The following is a 20,226-nucleotide window of genomic DNA, read 5'->3' on the forward strand; positions in this document are numbered from 1 at the left end:
AGATGATTTGTTTGGTTTTGAGTTCAGGAGCAAATGAGAAACCTGCACAGTGCTAAAAATACAGAGAAGGAAACAAGGTGAATTTCAGACTGATTTGCTGCCTTGTCCTATCCGAGCTCTCTTGAACAGAAATCAAAGCTTACAAGAAAAAAAAAATGGTTCATGATCTCATGGTCTCTAATCCTCTCAGAGCTGCAAATGAATCTAGATTTTCAGAACTACATCCACCAACACCAGCAAGAATCACATGTGTAGTGAAAGACCTGAACTTTGAGAAGTCTCTGGTCTGGGAGAAAACGTCCTGTTTTCAGCCTGTATTTACATCACATGATATTATATGTAAGTATTATTTTTTTAGTTGCTAAACAACTGCTTTGTCTATATAATTTCTCCTCTGTTTTCACATATGGAGAGATCTATATTGCTTGCCAAGGTCAGCACGACTCCAACACATTTTAAGATGCCCTCCAGCTGCCCTCCAGAAACAAGCGATGCACCATCCAGTGGACAAGAGCAGTTACACTGCAGTGGCAAATTATGAAAGATCAGTTCCACTAATAAGGGTTGCAGCGTTTCCACTGCATTTAGAATGACATGGAGAGAAAACAAAATGTTAGAGAGATCACCTTCTATGATTTTCTATGCATGGATTTTTGTGTCTAGGCACTGGAATGGGCTCCCCAGGGCAGTGGTGGAGTCACCAACCCTGGAGGTGTTCAAAGAACGTTTGGATTTTGTGCTGAGGGATATGATTTACTGAGTACTATTGGTAATAGGTGGATGGTTGGACTGGATGATCTTGTAGGTCTTTTCTAACCTTGGTGCTTCTGTGATTCTGTGATTCTGTGTGCTGTCATTTGAATAGCAGAGTTGGGGATAGACAGTTCCACCCATTGTATGAAATCCATCTGTTGGGAAATAGAAGATTACATACAAAAGCAAGTCTTTCTGAAGTCTCCAATATTTTGGTGCAAAAGGAGAAGGAAGTGGAAGAAAAGAAGCATAGAAACATGCACAGGCACACAGACAGCTGTATTATATTGCGTGTATCAGCACTTGCTGCCCATGTCCCACTAGATGGTGTTCATGCTACAAGAAAAATAAGATGGAAAAGTGTGTTTGAGCTGTCATAATGCCACTCTTAGGCTTCTTTTCAATGTGCTTTAAATACTCCCTCATCTCACACAGTGATAGGTTAGCTGCTTTGTACCTCACTGTCAGAGGCAGATTACAAAGGGGTTTCAAGGGCTTCAAAGAGGCAGAGGATGTGCTCACAGAAACACTCCTGGCCCAGCTGCCTAGGGCTGGGGAGGCAGTGGCAGGTTAGCAGGCTGTGGCAGAGCTGTGCCCGGGTGTCTCAGGGCCATAGGAGCACAGCAGCTCAGGCTTCTCTCCCTGAGTTGCCTTGTGCATCTTCGCTCTGTAACCTTCAACACCGCAGAGATATCGTTTCAGAGATATCGTCTTCAGACACAAACAACTCTTTTTTCAGACATCGGGAAGGAAAATGTCTCGTTTCAACAACTGGACGAAGCGCATCTCCTCCTGCCCATCAGGCAGCCCACCGCTCCCCCATACGCTCCATCACCAACACATGCGCACTACCCGCCCATCCCACAGCCGGCGCCAAGGACGATCTGACTTGCGCTGTGCGCATGCGTGCTGCGCGCAACACGCACTCGCCTGTCTTCAGCGCATGCGCATTGATCCCAGCGGCGAGCCCTGCCTGCCGCCGCGTCTGCGCAGTGAGGGGCGCTCGACTTCCGCCTCCTGCGGCGCTACCCTGCCCACTTCCGGGAGCGCTGGGCTCCGCGGAGCGCACGGCGGAGGGGCACGGTGGCGCCCGCGGTGGCCCGGCGAGGGGGGGCTCGGCCCCGGCTCGGCCCAACGCGCCGCCGGCACGGCGCCAATCACGGCTCCGAGGGCAGCAGGGCCGCCGCCCTGAGGTAAATGCATCCCCGGTGCTCTCCTTCTCTCTCCTTCTCAGCCGTCGGGGAACCGGTTCACGTCGGGGTACCGAGCGGGGCTCGGGCGATGGACGAGGCGGGGTGAGACCGAGAGCTGTGAAAGTCCTGAGAGCTTTGGGAGAGGATCTGGTGTTGAGTTACGCTGCGAAGACGTAATTGGGTTGAATTCAATGAGCTCCTTGGGGCTAAAAGACTGATAGCAATTTCTGTCTCTTTAAAATCCACTCGCTTTTGCTCTAAATTAATACATTTTGTGCCGTGTTTTTCTCGCGAATTTCCTGATTATGCCTTTGATGAGGGCATAGAACTCTAGGGGAGCAAATGTTTTGCATGCTACAGTGGTCAAAAGGCCAAAGAATGGTTTGAACAGTTTGTTTTTATCCGATATGGAAAAAAAAAAAAAAAGGTTTTAACACTCTTAATCCATACTGATAATTGCCAGTGGAAATATTTCAGCTCTGATCTGTGACATTGCTTGGAACCTTGAAGGGAAAATCACATTTGGATAGGGATATAACTGGTGGAAAACTGTATTGCTAGCCTGAGATTGCAGCACAATCAGCAATGGTGATATGGAAACTGTCTTCAAATGAATGTAAGGTTATTGCATAATTTGACAAATGGAAAGGTTGCAACAAAAAAAATTGTGCTCTCAAGTAGAAAGTGACATCCGTTTGTCATTGACAAAAGAGCAAAGCTTCCAGCTTCCATGCAACAATGCTGGTAGTTGTTTAAGCTTTCTAGAATCTAATCTCAATTTGAGTCTGTGGCATGCTCCAAAGTAGGTAAGCTATAAAGGTTGGCCATTACTCATGTGAATTGTGCTTTTGTCCGTCCTTGGGTGAAGGACAGGGTTGTTCTTGAGTCCAGAAGTGTTTTGTCCTTGCTCTTGTAGGCCAATGAACTCATGGTAAATTGGTTGCTGTGTTTCTTTGCTGAGCACTTAAGTCTTGTGAAATGTATTCTCTTCCTCTTCCACATCTATAAAGGAAAAAAGCTGTTTTCAAAAAGAAAAGACACCTTGCTGATCATCTCAGGTGTTGCTCAGATTTTTGGTGCACGTGGGAAAGTGACAATATCGCAGCTCTAATCAGATTCATTGCTGATGAGCAAAGGGCTTTAATTCATCATATAGATGCATGTTCTGAAGGCTTCCAGGGTTTTTCTTGTATTTTGCATAACTTGTGTTGCCCGGAATTCACATTTCTGGGTTTTGGGGATGTTTGTAAAGAGTAATTATATGATTGGCTTCCCAGTAAAACATCCATATGTGTGCTTTTATTGCTTCTGTGTTTCCCTTTTATTTCTGAGAAGCACGTTGCCTTTTCAGAGCTGAAAACGGAAACCTCCACTGGTTTTTTTGTGTCCTTCTACTTGCTGTATAAGACAGGCATAAAGAGAAGTGGCTTTAAACTTCACTGTTAAATACATACTTAATGAGGATCATCTCTTGAATTTGCTGCCAGCTCTGCATGCGAACAGCATCACATTTGTTGTATGTTTCCACTGTAAATTGTCAGCTTGTGCCTGTAGTAGAGGATATGTCGTTTAGTACAAGAAAGGGCAGCAAAGCGTAAACGAGGCATTCATGAGACAAATATGGTATAAAGCATGTAAAAGAAGGATTTTGGAGAGATGGTCAGCTTTGTCTCTGAGGGGATGGGACAGAATTGGGTTGTAGTTGATGGTTGTTGGACTGATTCAGAGTTGTTGTGTAGTAGGACTGTTGCTTGGGCTGAGGAAAGTGTTTTCCATACAGTTACTGCTTGATGGAGTTACTAGAGCAGTTTTATTTGTTTGTTCTGAGGTTGTTTGCTAGTTCAGTTGCTGAGAGAAGTCGTAACAAGCCATAGTTTACTTATTAAATGGCTTTTTAGTTTGGATTGCATGCATCTGTAATGAAAAGCTAGTCACCTAGATTGGGCATGGGTATGTTTAGTGGTTATCTGGTGGATATCTATCAGCAACAAATGGTCCAAAATGCCTGTGATAATGGGCACAATGGTACGGTTGCCCATTTGGTGTGCTTTTAAATTCTGCAGTTTTTGAAGTTAATGTTTAAACTGCCATTCTGTGATTTTGATTTGCCACCAACGCTGTGTTTCCTATGCAGGATTTGAATCGATCCTATGTAAGCACTGCTTATGTAAGTGTGTGATACCTGATAGCATCCCTACAACTTCTGACTTACCAGCATTTAGTCAGCAAAGCTGAAGGAAAAGAGTTCTCTCCACTGCACTGTCACTGAAATAGGAGGAATCTAAAGAGCTAACCACTGTGCAGCTGTAAATTGACCCCAAAACATTTGAGTTCTGGCAGCTGATGGATTTTAGACCTGCATATCAATTCTTACCTGTATATCAGTGAAAGAAGTTGTTGGTGTTTTGTTTTGTTTTGTTTTCATTTCTAGGCCAATAAAGAACTTTCTTCTTCAAAAAAATAACAATGAGAAAGGACTGGAGTTGACTTCAGAGTGCCCTTTTTTCTTATTTCTTGTACAGCTGAGGGGCTTCCCAATGCAATAGTAGTATGATATCATTCATCTTTCTGAAGCCCGTGCTAACCTTATTCCAGTAAGCCTACAGATGGGAGATTTGCTGTTGCAGTGGTTCCTCTTTAGCCCCACTGGAACACTGCAAGCATTTCAGGCACAGTCATTTTACAAGACCATCTATCCACTGGTTTTGACTTTTTATCATAACTTCAGTTTTTCTTCATGTTTCCCCGTGCTTTCTAAGCAGTCTGCTTGTCACTTCTTAATACCCTTTTATTCCAATCAAGTGCCTGCTGTTTGTGCCTGCATTTAGTTAACAGTGAGATGTAGGTCAGATAAGACAAACTTAACCTGAGAATTTCAAATAACACCTAACAGTGGAACTGCATTGGACTAGATTTAATACAATCACCTGTGTTAAGGGATTATGTTTTGCATGAAATGTTGAATGATCCAATGTTATCTTCCAGTGCCAGATACATGAAAAAGGCCAAATTAAAAACCCTTGTTTGAAAATATTAGGTTTAAAGCGTTTTGCTTTGTCCTGGATGTTTGTACTTCAGCTGTTCCACAGAGACAGAGTGTAATGGGGGACAGACACAGTTGATAGGGACAAACAGTGCAGTGAATAAATCAGCCACCTACAGGAAAGCTGTGAGTGTCTTGGCGATGCATGCATGGCGCTTGATAAGGTGTCAGTGCTTTTCAACTGTTGATCCTTCTTTCCTTGAAGGGACCAAGACAGGGAGTAATGGGGCAGGCAGCTATAGAGGAGTAGCAAAGATGGCCAGGGAGGGAGGAGTCACATCAAAACGACTGTATCTTTTGTTCTTGCAAAAGCTGAACTGTGATGGCACTTCCACGTAGAGCAAGAACAGGAGATGCTGCAAGAAACACTGACATATCACACACAGCTGCAGTGAGAATTTGGGAACTGACCAAATGAATCATGTCCCTGTCTTGTCATTGAGTTCTCTGTTCATAATTTCAAATGATTCCTCTGACTTCAATATTTTACCTGCAGAGGCTTAACATGTCTTCTTCTATTGCTTGTCATCTTCAACTCAGGGAATGGGTGGGTGATGCTGCAAACTAACGTGATGTACTCAGCCTTTCTTTGCTTTGTGAGCTCCTACTTCCTCAAAATGCCACATCAGTGACAACTTAATGATCCTAGTTTTCACAACATTGTGAAACCTTGTTTAACAAGTGTATAAAAGGTTATTCATAAAGCAAAACAGAATTCAGTAGCTTTGCTCAGTTATACGTGCATTAAGAAGAATATTCATTACCTTTTAGGCTTCTATAGATGATACAATTTTGTTTAAATAAGGCACGAGTCTTCTCGTTTCCAGAGGAAGTCTGTCTTGGTATAACTTCCCTTGTTCCAAATGCCATGTGGTGATTCATAGAATGGCTTGGGTTGAAAAGGACCACAATGCTGATCCAGTTCCAACCCCCTGCTGTGTGCAGGTCACCAACCAGCAGCCCAGGCTGCCCGGAGCCACATCCAGCCTGGCCTTGAATGCCTGCAGGGATGGGGCATCCACAGCCTCCTTGGGCAACCTGTTCCAGTGCCTCACCACCCTCTGAGTGAAAAACTTCTTCCTAATATGCAACCTAAACCTCCCGGTCTGAATTTAAAACCATTCCCCCATGTGCTGTCACTGCCCACCCTTATAAACAGCCATTCCCCTTCCTCTTACATGCTCCCTTCACATACTGGAAGACATTTCCAGAATGGAAGCCTTTCAAGCTTTGAAGTACCTGATTTTCTAAATAAAATATGTTCCCATTTGTTATGAAAATGGTTATGAAACTTCTAGGCTGTTTAGAAGAAATGCTCTCGCTTCACACAGTCTGTCTTCAGCTTGTTACATCCCAATGAAAAGGAAGGAACGTGATTAAAGTTGGTGAAACATTTGTATTGTGAAACAAGACGTGATTAGAACAGCTCGTGTTAGCGTTTGAGTTCTTATACTGACTTCTGCATTGTAATAACATAATATATTTGAAATTTCAGAACTTTCTAAGTGCATGTTTCCATTGGCAGAATTGTGGAGCATTTTCTTTTATCTACAGATTCTGGAAAGAGTAGTTTCTTTATTTTAAATTGTCCCTGTTTGGATTAATGATTAGTTTGAAAACATTTGCTCCTAGCTTATGTTAGAATTACAGAACAAGATGGATGCAGTGTTAATTGAAACACTGTCTAGAGGTTTTTAGAGTGATCTTTATGATAACTTAAAAAGTCTAAAAGGCTTTTATCCCCTTTGGTCAGAAGTTTGCTTGCTGAAATTACATGCAGCACACTCCTATGGTGGTACATTGTTTCTATTTAACGTTTTCCTGATAAAGCAAAAGTGATTTACTAATCAGTTTTGTGGTGATGTCTTTTCAGATTTCATCAGATATGACTATGAATATCCTAGTGTAGCCCAAAGGAAGGACATGATGTCAGAATAACATACAGAACAATTGTGAGGTATGTGATTTTTTTTTTTTTTTTCTTTTTTAATTTCGATTTTTCCTGTTGTGTTAAAAATGTTTTGGGTGTTTTTTAAACAATTAAACAAATTGAAGATAGCAATCTCATGCCATTCTGTTTGCATGCTGGAGTAGTTGTTTGCAGAATTAAGCTAAAATCCACATATGTCAGGGAGTATGCAGTACTGACTTATTTCTATTCAGAATCTTGATGTCCTGATTTATGGTGATAACTTGTTGGTCTGAGCAGCTGAAAACTTGCCTTGATTGAAAAATAATTGCACATTTCTACTGGGAGATACTGCATCCTCTCTGGATGGAATTCCAAATTTGTGTTCTGTTTGAAGCTTCAGAACTGGAAGCTTGATTGTTTTGCTTCATTGACTCCTTTCAAATAATTGGAAACATCTATGCAGCAAAGAGATCTTGGAGGAGCATCTATTTTAAATGTTACTTTGGAATCTCTGCACTGTAATCTGCGTATACTGCTTTCATTTCTGGTCTTTGAGATGATTCCTGCCTTTTTCTAACCATTAAAGTTTAAGGGCCAGAAGGGTTTGTTAAGCAGAATGTGTTTATCATTCATGATTCCTGGTAGATGGGACTGTGAGATTTTTGAAGGTTCTTAAAACATAGAGCTTCATTTGAAAACTGTCTCCAGTGTGAGACTTTTCACTTGGTGTGGTTGCTTTCACCCTTTGAGGCTATATTCAGAGTCTTGGGATATAACCCAAAGTCTCATATAGACTACCTTTATAACAGAGAAAAACCTGAGACTTCTTCATAGCTGTCACCAATCAATATAATGCTTTCACAGCTCTCTTTGATATGGGCTTTAATAGCATGAATCAATATAATTTTTGGAACACAGTATACTTCAAGGTAAGAGCCCAATCTTAATGTTTAAGCTTTAATTTGTCTCTGGTTGTTGACAGCACTTCTGTGCTGCCATTGTGTGTTTTTGCTGCCTAGAGATGTTTGAAAAATAACTGTTTTCATGAAATCTGATACAGTTTTGAATCTTGTTTTTGTTTCACGTTGGAACAACAGCAAAGCCTTAAAAGCATTCTGATGAAATTAAATTAATAAATGTGTTCTTTGAAAATCTGGTTTGTGCAATCCGTTGCTGTGCTAATTTAACCGCTGCCATTTGTTTCCCTTAGGTCTGGTCTGATCTGAGATGCTTTTCTCAGTTATCCAATCTGATTTTTTTGTTGTTGTTGTTGCATTTTTGTTGTGTGGTCATGCTTTTGTGGGTGTTTTCTTGTTGGTTTTTTAAATTTTAAATACAATTGCACTTCTGTCCACAAATTTAGTTGCTTTCGAACTTGCTCTGCTTTTTGTTAACGGTGTTCTGGAGCACTGGTATTTCTGTTCTACTTTTCTCTGAAGTTATGAAGCAGTACAAAAGCTCTGAAGGCAAATGTCATAGTTAGTAATTTTCTGAGAGATATAAACTGTAATCTGATGAAGAGTTTGCCATTTGGAATGATTAGGGCTAAAAGAAAGAGGTTACATTTTTAACAGAAAGAGATGAGTAGTTTACAGGCATAGCAAGGTGGAATTAAGGTTGTTCTGAAATCCATTTATCAAGCATCAAATTAACGTGATAAAAATAAGTTACAGAATTAGAACACTAATGAAGTAGCTTACGAAATTATTGCTGAAACTTTGTAAATTAGTGTCTCATAGAAACATTTCATCCTTATGCAGTCATAGAACTGTTAAGTTTTGATCATGCAATCCCATTCATTGTTTTGAAGCTGAATGTGTTTTATTTTACAGAAATGGAAAAGGAGAGCACCCCCATTTCTGGTTTCCTGATGTGTAATAATGGTATCTTTGCTTCCTGCAGGGCAAGTCCAGAGAACCATGCAGTCATCGGGGCACAGATTCCGTGATGTTGAGCACCACCCACTTCTTGCTGAAAATGACAGCTATGATTCCTCTTCCTCAGAGGCCGACATGGCAGAGAGGGTTTGGTTCATCCGAGATGGCTGTGGTATGGTCTGTGCTATAATGACGTGGCTTCTGGTTGTCTATGCAGACTTCGTAGTGACTTTTGTCATGCTGCTGCCTTCCAAAGACTTTTGGTACTCTGTGATCAACGGTGTTCTCTTTAACTGCTTGGCAGTGCTAGCTTTGTCATCACATCTGAGAACCATGCTAACCGATCCAGTAAGTATGCAATTGCTCCTTGGTCTTGGAGTATTCTTTCATATCACTCATCAGCAGCAGAGAAATTTGGTATTTGTTCCCTCTTAGTAAGGAAAAAATAATGTTAGGCCCAAACTCCTCGAGTTGGAGGGACTATAACTATGCTTTGCCTGTTTTTATGTGAATGAAACCACAAATAAGCTTTGCCTTGAGCTGCAGGCAGTATAAGACACATTATAAGGCAGAGGTGGGCTCATGAGAAGTACAGTTCATTTGTTAAATATTAACCCGTTGTGAAGAAGCTGGTAAATCCTCAGTCTTTTTTTTCCCCCCCCTCCTTTTTTTTTCTCTAGATTTATTTTCATAGCTTTATGAAAGGTGTAGTTACATCTTATTGTACCAGTTGAAATATGTCTTCCATTTATGGCAAGTGGAGGAAGTTCAGAGGTAGGCATGCTGAAAAACCTCTACTCATCATTCATGCATTACCTCTTGTAGATATTTAGAGTCAGTGGAAGGAAAGTGTGAGTTTAACCTCCCTGCTGTTATGACAATAGCTGTGAGAGGTCCTAAAACTATTAACTTTTAGGACTTTTAGTTTAGGAATCCAAGAGTTTAAATTGTTCATTTTGTGGTTAGATCTGTTACTTCTAGGAAACACATCTGTTGGAAGAGGGATAAGGGGAGGGAAGACTATTTTCTCTAGGATTTTGAAACAATTTATGGAGTAGTTGATTAAAATGTTATGACCTCTGCAGACTGACAGCTAATAAAGTTTAAGGACAGGTTACTTCAAAATATGCACTGGTAAAACTGTGTCTCTTTCTAGACCTGTGTTGCTCTCACTGCAACAGAGATGAGTCACTCTCTTTTTTCTTATTCACTCCTCTCCTCCCCTCTCTTAGCATGGAAGACATGACTGTGTGATAGAAGATTGAAGGAAATAGGAATATATCACTTCTAAACTTATGTGAATTACAACATACTGTCAGAGCTGTATTTTTTTTTAATTGTAAGGAGTTAGCAACAGTCTGAGCGTGGAAAATATATAAGTAGAGTGGTTTTTGTCATCAGAATGTTAAGGGAATGATCTGAAGATGCTGTGGTTAGGTACAGATGAGTAGGTGAATTTGTGAGATGTTTTATAAGCCTAGAGTCACCTGGAACAAGATAAATTTGTGCATTCAGGAGTAACATCTGTCTTTGAGATAGTTCTCCATTTATACTGTGAAGTGCTATCATACATTAAATGTGAATGTTTAAGGTAATATATATTGCAAAAAAACCACTTCAGCAATACAGGATGGTCTTTAAGAAGTTTGTGCCTCTTCAAAGACCAGCTGGTTCAAGTTTAAAGCACCATTTAGCACTGCTTATCTGGGGCAGGACTTAAACTGTCTCTCAAACAGCATCAATGCAAGATTGTTGTCTGTTGCCTCTGATACTGTTACTGGAAGAAGCAATCCTGCCAGTTCCTCACAGTTCGTCATTGCCCTTTGTGTCAGAACAGCTGCAAATGGAGCGTTTTGATGAACAATTTAAAAAACTAATCAATTGAAACATGGTTTCTTTTCCTGGTGGTTTGTTTTGCTTCTGAATTGGTTCTTTCAGCTGTCTGCCATGGAGGTCTTTCACAGGAGCAACAGGCAGAAGGAAATGCTGGGTACAAAATGGAGAAGCTGATGGTGGTTATACTGGAGGTGTGCAAGCTAAAAGCTTGGATGTCAAGGGAAAAAACTTGTTTACATGGAATGGGTAGCAAAAGCTTGGAACTGGAGAGTTGAAATAAAAGCTTTCAAGTAGTTGCTGACTTTATGCTGACTTTAACAATAGAATGTCACGTTTATGTGAAAGCATATTTCTTTTTAGTGCCAAACTTGGAGTAACTCGTAAGCAAATACTGTACCTGTAGTGCCCACATCTGCGTGTATTGGTGTGTCTTCCTCATCATTCTATTTAAGCAACAACAGATTCTGGCAGGAGTATGCCAGTACTTGGCTATAGCTGTGTCTTGCTGAAATGAAATAGATCTTGAGGTCATGCATTGGTAGCTTGCTGATTTGAAGTGGCTCTGGCTTATGGCAGATTAACTTCAAGTAAATGAATTTATTTCAGCAATTATCCTGAGATTACTGGTATGGAGTCTAAAAAATGTATTATTAAACACTTTCATACCATTTAAGCAGCTTTTTCTGTTTCAATTGAAATGATTTCAGGGAGCTGTACCCAAAGGAAATGCCACTAAAGAGTACATGGATAATTTGCAACTAAAACCAGGAGAAGTGATCTACAAATGTCCGAAGTGCTGTAGTATCAAACCTGAACGTGCACACCATTGCAGGTATGCCCTGGTTTGGTTTATTTTTTAAAGCAGTTATTCATGGTATGTCTTCCTGATTTATATGTCAGTTTTTCCCCACAGATATTTTTGATATTCAAGAAAGTTTTCAGAGACTTATACATTGCAGGGTGTCTTATACTGTAGCGTGAGCGTGGATGGGGGGAAGGAAGCAAGAGATGCTGTTAAAATCTGTTTTCCTTTGCATCATTCTAATTATTGTGCCACATGTTAGTAATGGGGGACAAAGGCAAGAATCTCAAGGAATTTTTCAGGTAGAAACTAATGAAATAAGTGACTCCTTCAATCTTAAATCAAGAAAATACTGTTAGATTTTGTAGTGCTTCACTTGCGATTACATCTAAATTGGTTCCTTATTTTCTCAAAGTTCTATGAATAGTCAGTTAAATGTGTTTCTGTTTGTTGAAGACTCATTTTAATTACGATCAAAGTGATGTCAGTTTGAACTTATAGGGCTATACATGGGATAATAAATATGCACGTTGTTGATCAACTCTCAGTCTTCTGAATTTTCAGGCAGTATAAATGTGCATTTCTGATATTTATTGTGCAAGTTGAATAGATAGGCCTGCATAATTAGGGCTCACATAAATATGTAAATGTTTCTGGTGTCTCTTTCTAGGTGCAAAGAGTATATGTATTGAATTCTGTGGCATATTAAGTTTCTGAGCTGGTAGCCTTCAAAAGAACAGAAGTCTTGTCAGGACACTTCACATGTTCTGTAAATGTGTGGTTTCTAAATTAAGTGTCTCACTGTGTGTCGCATTTCTTTGTGAAAGTTACAGCTGAAAAGCTATTTCCATTATAAATACTCTGCTTTGGCACTGAAATCTTGCTCTCATCTCAGATGTGAGTGGGTTTTTGTATCTGGAATGCGAGGGGAAAAGTGTCATATATAAATAGCCTTGTATAGAATTATCTTTCAGTTGATTTCTCTTTGTTTCAGGTTAGTTGTGGCATGGATGCAGACACCAGGCATGGCTTCATGTGCAGTGAGTTTGATTCTGGCTGGCAGTATTAGCTCCAGCAGAGCGTTACATGAACACAGCTGTGCTGTTAGCTGGGCAGGCTTGGGGGTGGAAGCAATGCAGCTGCTTTCTTGTGCTAGAATATAAACTGTTATCCTATGGAGAGCCAGAACAGCTTTGTGCCATCTGTTCAGGTTGTGTTGTGTTCGTGGGATGCAGCAAAGGGATACCCAGAGGCTCTGCTGAGTGTAGGTTGGATCTTGTTAATTTGCTCGTGGCAGATTTAGGCTGGCTCCTACAGACTTTACAGGTGTATCTCCGTAAAGTGTTTCCCACATCTTCAATCCCTGTAGGATTTTCTAATTTGGAAAATGAAGACATTTTATGTTGAAATCTACATATGAACAAAGAAGCTGGAGAATTGAGGAGCCCAGAGCCCATGCAGTTGTGTAACTCTGCACAGGCACTGCTTGAATGGTAGATCAACAGCCATGGGGGTTACAGATGAAGCTGTAGAGCTGCTGGGTTACATCTGGGCGTCCTCCTTCAGACACAGCAATGTTGGCTGTTCCAGTAGCCTGGGATCCCAGATGAGGCAATGCTGATGGAATAATTAGTGTTCTACATGGGCAAGCTGGTCTAGTAGAAATTGTCCCTTCCAACCCATATCATTCTATCATTGTGTGACCTTGTGATTGTTTTTTTACTTTACTTTTCTATGCTTTGGTGAGATCCTTTGTGAGATGTTCTGCATTCTGAAAGGGAAAAGTTGAACCTGAAAGTGTTTTGTGAACCTGCTGTTAACGCTTTTCTCAGCAGTTGGAAACTAGTTTAACTGTCTGTCTTTGTGTTGGCCATATAGTGCTACTAGAAGTTTGTTAACTTGTCATAAGTAGAAAACAAAGAGTTGGGTGTTGTTTTCCTGCAGTTTTCTGAATGTTTAATATATGTTGTATGGACAGGTAAATGGGCTGGAAAACCCCTATTAGAATCTGCTTCTTTGCCATAGATTTAGCACTGCAAAAGTGTTCCAAATAGGAAACAAAGAAGTTGGTTTGATTATACTGCCAGCTTCTTATTGACTTACAAACCCTTCTGAGAATATTAAGAAGATGGTCTTGTCCCAAGTAGTCAAATTGGCAACTTGCTGGTAAAAGAGAGTTGAAAATGCAGATTGAAGTCAGTTCCTATTGAGAAACAGTTGCACTCAAAGCCACAGTGCAGATTTTGAGTAGTAAACTGTTAACAGAAGAGGCTCTTATGATGTAGTTATGAAAATTGTTGTGCAACGCTGCAGAAGTCCTTTTGAGGAAGAAAAATAATTTCATAGTACTGTTAGTGATGGGAAAACAAACAAGAAACCTCTGTTTACAACTTGGATATCTGGCCTCCATAAAACACTTGAAACCAAGATTTTACTGAGCAGTTAACACTTTCAGCATAAGGAGGAGGTTATGCTGAGTGAATGCTGTATTGTTTCTGCAGAGGCACAGCTGTTGTTATTTCCACCCTGTTCTGAGTGCCTGCTTTTCTGTGTGGAGAACTGATACTCAGAATCAAGTCACTGAGGTGGTTGCTTCAGCTTTTCTGTGAATTTCTGTTATCCAGGCCAATTTCTGTTAAGCTTCTTGTCTTCCTGAACATTATCCTTGGCACTCGAAACTGTAATTGCATCTGCAATTGCCTGAGTGCATTCAGCAGGCTGGAGAAGACTTTCCTTTGTCTGCAGCTTCTTAATGCCATGCTGCTCCTTTTGCTCTCATGCAGGCAACAGGGTTCATGCACAGTGAAACGACCCAGATTGCAGCGAATGGAGTGGTTTCCCCAAACTCTTGCTTGCATGTATGTCAGTGCTGGGACCAGGGAAGTAACAGCATACAAATGGCTGGGGTGGGAGGAAAGCTGTGCCACTGCCTTCAGCATCGCAGTTTGATGGCAGGAAGCATTTGTTGAATGGCGGTGTTAAATTAGAAATGAAGGCGGGGTTCCAAGCATCTGATGTCTTGGGGGAGCTGAGTAGGCTTGTGAGAAATACTGAATGAGCAAAAGTGATTCCTGCCCACTTCTCATCCTTTGAAGTGGTTGCCGTGATTTGAATCCGGATATAATTTTACTCAGTCCTTCACCTTAACAGTCTTAGAGAGGCAGAGTATTTTCTGTGTTCTGGGAGAAGACTTGCATGGTCATGGTGATGAGCATTAGCTTGGCTTTCCCTCACAGCTCAAGAATTAACAGGAGGCTGAGCATAAAGGCTCTTGCTCTGGAAGGAGAATCTTTTGCAGAGCCTTCTGAACATCTTGTCATGAATCACACCTGTTTTCTTCTGAGCTGTGTTTCCTTATGGTAGTGTTCTTGTGTGAGAATGGCACTGTTTGAACAGTGATTTTCATCAAAGGAGTTGTCATGGATAAGACAAGAAGCAGTGGAAATATAGGGGTGGGTCGTGGCAGCTCAGAGCAAAGGGAGCTTCAGAGGGACTGTGTGAGATTTGGGATCCGTTCCTGTTACCAGCATGGAAGTGTGTTCTGCTTCTTCCTCAATAACTTTGTAGTCATCCATATGCAGTGATTTAAAAATTACTTTGTGCATGGGAAAGCTGCTTTTTTTTCCAACCTTCTCCACTCTAATAGTAATCTGACTTTATTCTGTGGCTTGTTGCTGAAGCATTCATAGATACTATGCATATCTAAGCACATGTTTTGAATAATAGTACCTGAATTTGGGAGGCTTATTGAGCTCGATATTTGCTGAAATGAAAATGAGTAACATTTTAAGTGTTTTGCAGGAAAATGTGAAGCACTCTGAGTCTGTGCCTATCTTAAGCTATTGATCTAGGGAAGAAGTTCAACACGTTTTCAGCTGTTCTGTATTTGTCTGCAGATGGGCATTGGGATACAAGAGAATTGAGCCCTTTGGTGCTGTTGGCCAGATGTAAAATGAACTTTTGAAATATTTGACTTTCTCATTTTTCAGTTCATCACAAAAATTCATTTCAGTGCATCTCCTGGCCACCGAGAACATTTATTTCTCTTTTAAAGCACAAGCTCTGGTTTCTCAACTAAAGTCTTGTTTTCTTTCCCCTAGCATTTGCAAACGATGTATTCGAAAGATGGATCACCACTGCCCTTGGGTGAATAACTGTGTGGGGGAGAAGAATCAGAGATTTTTTGTTTTGTTTACGGTAAGGGAAAATCAGCAGCAGCTCGATTTTGGTACGAATCTACCTTCAGTGTTACTGTTTTGATTGTGTTTGTAGAGAGTAATGACTTAAGGGCAAAATTACTTTGTGATTATTTTTTTTTGTTGTTCCTTTTTTCCACCCATCCAAGTTATTCTCCAGGTATTTTCTGTCCATATTCATGTCAACCTGTTTCGTAAAGTGCTGTTATTTTAAGTCATCCCAATTTTGCTGTTTTACATAGCAATGATTTGATATTGAAATTGTGGTGTGAGTGATGGAGCTAATCTTTATAAACATTCATCGTTGCCCATGTTTTTAGATTCAAGCTTAGATTTTGTTTGTCCATCATTGCATTGAACTAAAATTGGAAATAGGAAAGTGTATTTGCTGTGGAGTGGTAAAGGCTGGCTGAAAACAGTGTCTGGTTTACTACCTGGCAGCAGTCAAAAGTAAGCACTCTCTCTCATTTCCAGATGTATATAGCCCTAATTTCAGCTCATGCGCTCATACTGTGTGGGTTTCAGTTTTTCTCCTGTGTCCGAGGGCAGTGGACTGGTAAGCAAACACTTAACTTTCACTAAGTTACTAAGGAAAAGTCATCACTTCCACTTACTTCAATCCCTTGCGTGACATGTTATGAGACTTTAGCCTTTTTCTGTGAGGTCTAAAAGATGTTCTCATGCCTGTTAAGTTTCTTACAATTGTGACATGTTTCGAGAATCCAACAGCTTTTATTGCTGTTTATTGAAGAGGAGATAACTTACTATGAACGTGCTCTGTAGATGTATTCTTTTTCATAATTAATGTGTTGTTTTCACAGAATGCAGTGACTTCTCTCCACCTGTAACTGTGATCCTGATGATCTTCTTGTGCCTTGAGGGTTTTCTGTTTCTCACTTTCACTGCAGTCATGTTTGGCACCCAAATCCACTCCATATGCAATGATGAAACGGTAAAGATTGCTATTTTTGTGTCCAGTAACAATTCTTGTAGAAAGATGTGGTTAGATATAATCTGATTTACATGAAGGAAAACTCTCATTTTGTACAAAACCTGAAATCTGAAATGAATCACAATTTTTAGTCTCACTCATAAAATTGAGAAACTACTTTGATTTATGCTTTCTAGCAGATGTTCTTGCATTGTTTCCTTTTCTGACATAAGTTTTATAGTTAGGTTTTCAATTATGCGTGTTGCACAACTTCTGACATCAGTTTGGACTTCTCAACCTTCAGAAACTCCTGAAATGTCAGGAGAAATGACTGCTTTCCTCAGCTGTTTTGTTTTAATTCTTCACATTGCTTCTCTACTTTGATATATTTTGTTCAAATATAACCATCGTTTGGGCATTTGATCCCCTTGGCCTGTGATTTGCAGTTTTCAGGCCTTGAGAGGATATTTGATGCCAGATAATTGACTCGAAACGTAAGGAATTTGAACATTGTGGCTATTTAGACTTTTCTCATCTGGGGCTGTTTGAAGAGTACTCCTGTATTAAAGGCCTTCGTGTGTTACAAAATGAAAAACAAATCAGTAAATATCTGGCTTTCATTAGTGGGAAATTAAGAAAACAAAATGCATTTGGGGAGAGTAGGCCTAGCTTCAGTAATTACAATACGAGCATCTTCTTGGGAGCCTCACTACTTGATGCCATTAAAAGAGTAAAGAACGTTTGGTGGAGGTGTATTGTGTGCAGATCTTATAACTTCAGCATCAGCTTTTCTGCCCATTTTGTCTTTCAGTTTGGAGGGCTGGGAGAAAAGGTAGAAATAATTTGTAAGTCTTTTTCTGTCTACCTGCAGGGTTGAATCAGCTTTTCACATTTTGTTTGTGCTAAATAAATATCAGTAAGGCACCAGTGAGCTCTCTATAAATTAAAAGAATGTGAAATCATCAGTTTGGGTAATGACTTGTAGACTTTGGACAGTGTGTCACTGCACATCTGTTTGCATACAGGAGATCGAAAGACTGAAGAGTGAAAAGCCAACGTGGGAGCGGAGGCTGCGATGGGAAGGAATGAAATCTGTTTTTGGGGGTCAGCCTTCACTCCTGTGGATTAATCCTTTTGCAGGATTTAGGATCAGACAAATCCTACTGAGATCGAAGAAAGGAGGACCTGAATTTTCTGTTTGAGTCTAGTTATGCTGGAACTTGCAAGAATACTATATAATATTTATTTGGGGCCAGAAAAGGCTGTCTACATATAATCTGTGACCAGGTGAAACTGATACCAGACATTTGCTTGTAGCAAGCAGAGTTTTATACGTTTATCGTCACAGACATCTCATTAACTTTCAGAGACACAAACTGGATCTGTAATGGTCTTAACAGCAAGATAACATAGAAAAAAAAGCACGTGGTCACACTAAAGAAGCCAAATGTTGTCATGCTACTGTAATTTATTTTTTGAGATTAATTATGCTTTTTTTTGTTAAACCCTTTTTATTTGATAAATGTTTGGGGAATTACCAGTGTGTTTTTATAAAAATTATATACTTAAGTGCAGTTGTCAATCATAAGGAGAAGCATTCTGGTGAAAGGTGATCTCAAATGAGACCCAGCCTTCTAAATCCAGTTTTCAGGGAATAGTGGTTTGTTCAGTTTTGATTTATATTTCAGCTTGTCCTAATAAATGGAGCTATACTTTTGTGTCCCACCTCAGACACACATTCTTCATATGCAAGTGATTCAAGGGACTTGTGCACACGACAGCATAACATGTCAGAGGCACTATTACACCCCTGCCAAATGTCTTCCCAGGCTCACAGCATGTCTTGTGTTTGGCAGTATTAATCTCGTGTGGCATTTAGGTAAGTTCTGAGTCTTCAGTAAATGACACTTAACAGCTGAGAGCAGAATTCTGCCCTCAGATATGCATCTTCAATCCTTGTGCATTGATTCTAGAGGAACTTATGTATGTAGGTGTTCTGAGGTTTGTATCTTGTCCTCTGAGCAGGGATAACTGGGGCCAGTGACTGTTAAAATGAAAAATACTGCAGATTGGCATCAATCTACTGAGAGCAGTCGTCTTTGTAAGGTCTTGTTCTGCTCCTTTTTTTCGTTGTTTGGATTATTCATGAGGGGAACACTGTTAATTCATGGTCCCATGAGCAAAATGGTCCCATGAGCAGAGAAATGGGAAGAATGAGGGAGGTTCCTTTAGTGCTGACACAGCTTCCCTCTTTCTCAAGTACAACATGTCTTCAAAGTAGAAAAATCTGCAATAAAAGGGATTAATTTCAATTTTACCATCTTCCATCCAAAATTGCTTTCAAGAGAAGAGAACAGTCTAGATCTAGAACTGCTTTATGTGGGCCTGACAAACAACAGTAGTGCTCAGAAACGTTTGTAAGCCTGCAAGTAATGAAATGCAAATTGCCAGTAATGAAATTTAACTGCAGGTGGATTCTTGAACAATTAAAACTCTTTTTTCCTTCTAGAAGTTACTGACGATACAAAGGATAAAACAGGAGCCTTGATGCAGAGCTTGAAATCGTGCCTAGAAAGTAATTTGCTCCCTGTTCTGGGACTTGCCTTAAAATTGTCCTGTTCTTGCTTTTGCTTTGCAAGTTGCACTGATGATCTGTCCCACTTCAAGCAGTTCAGTGTGCTGGAGAATCTTATGCCAGTAAGTTTACTTACCACAGGGGTTGTGCTTCCTTTCTTCAGTGACCTGCTTCTCCATTTCTAGCTGTCTGTGGCCTCTCATTTCGTCAGGTTTCATACTATTGTGTGAGTAAACTTACCAATGGGTCCCTTTCTTACCAACCACCCTGCAAAACAAACAGAACTGTGCAGTACTGTGCAGTACGTTCAGTTTGCTTGGGGGAGATGGTGTGTAAGTCTGGAGAGTGGGCACTGGGTGGACACAGCCATTGAAACTGCAGCCAGCTGAACAAAGCTGTATCTCACACAAGTGAAGGGGAAGGCAGAAGTTCCACGAGAATCTTTGCATATTCAGTTGCACATCTTAAATGCTGGGGAAAAAAAAATAATGTCTGGCTTTGTCATGAGGCTCTCAATGTGTATATTGTTTAATAAAATATCCTGATGAGAATCAGAAACTATCACTTCAAACGGATGAACTCTGTGACTTAGCAAGTGTGTGCGTGTGTGAAATCAGGTTTACTTGGCTTTTCAAACCCTTGTAATTTTTTAATGTAAAGAAAGAAATAAAGTAATTAATTGAAGTCTTAAAGTTGATTCACTTCTGCCCCATATGTATAACTTGTTTTTGCACATATATATTTAAATCTTTCCAGGGTAATGGTGTTGCATCCTTAGGTTTGTAATCTGTATGTATGTCAAGCAATGGCTGACACTATTCCAGATTAAATATGTTCTTTCCAAGAACATGGGTTTAATTTAGGGGTGGTATTTGATGTAGGGATGCTGGAAACACTTTTGCTGTGATTCTGTTCTGGCCCTAAATGCAGGCCTGTCATAAGACAAATTATTGTTTTCTAAAGGCTTTACCAGACTACCTATGCTCTGGAACCCGAATCTGTTACCTACTTGTGCCAGATCAATTTTATTCTATTAAGTAGTGTCTTAGATTGTCAAGAGGACGCTGTATTTTGCAGGCATGGATGATTCTTTTGCTTGTGTTACAGG

The 20,226-nt window shown here is 40.3% G+C and overlaps 1 protein-coding gene across 1 annotated transcript; it reads left to right on the forward strand.

Moving 5' to 3' along the window:
- The first annotated feature begins 1,808 nt into the window (after positions 1 to 1,808).
- On the forward strand, positions 1,809 to 19,810 carry ZDHHC7 (zinc finger DHHC-type palmitoyltransferase 7). Its single transcript, XM_052685703.1, has 8 exons — positions 1,809 to 1,946; positions 6,863 to 6,946; positions 8,804 to 9,126; positions 11,322 to 11,446; positions 15,517 to 15,613; positions 16,087 to 16,168; positions 16,434 to 16,564; positions 17,569 to 19,810. Exons 3-8 carry the CDS (start codon positions 8,821 to 8,823, stop codon positions 17,743 to 17,745), a joined length of 918 nt encoding a protein of 305 aa, XP_052541663.1. The 5' UTR covers positions 1,809 to 1,946; positions 6,863 to 6,946; positions 8,804 to 8,820; the 3' UTR covers positions 17,746 to 19,810.
- Positions 19,811 to 20,226: the final 416 nt, after the last annotated feature.

This window comes from Tympanuchus pallidicinctus, unplaced genomic scaffold (assembly GCF_026119805.1).
Source record: "Tympanuchus pallidicinctus isolate F22 unplaced genomic scaffold, pur_lepc_1.0 scaffold22, whole genome shotgun sequence".
NCBI classification, from domain to species: Eukaryota; Metazoa; Chordata; class Aves; order Galliformes; family Phasianidae; genus Tympanuchus; species Tympanuchus pallidicinctus.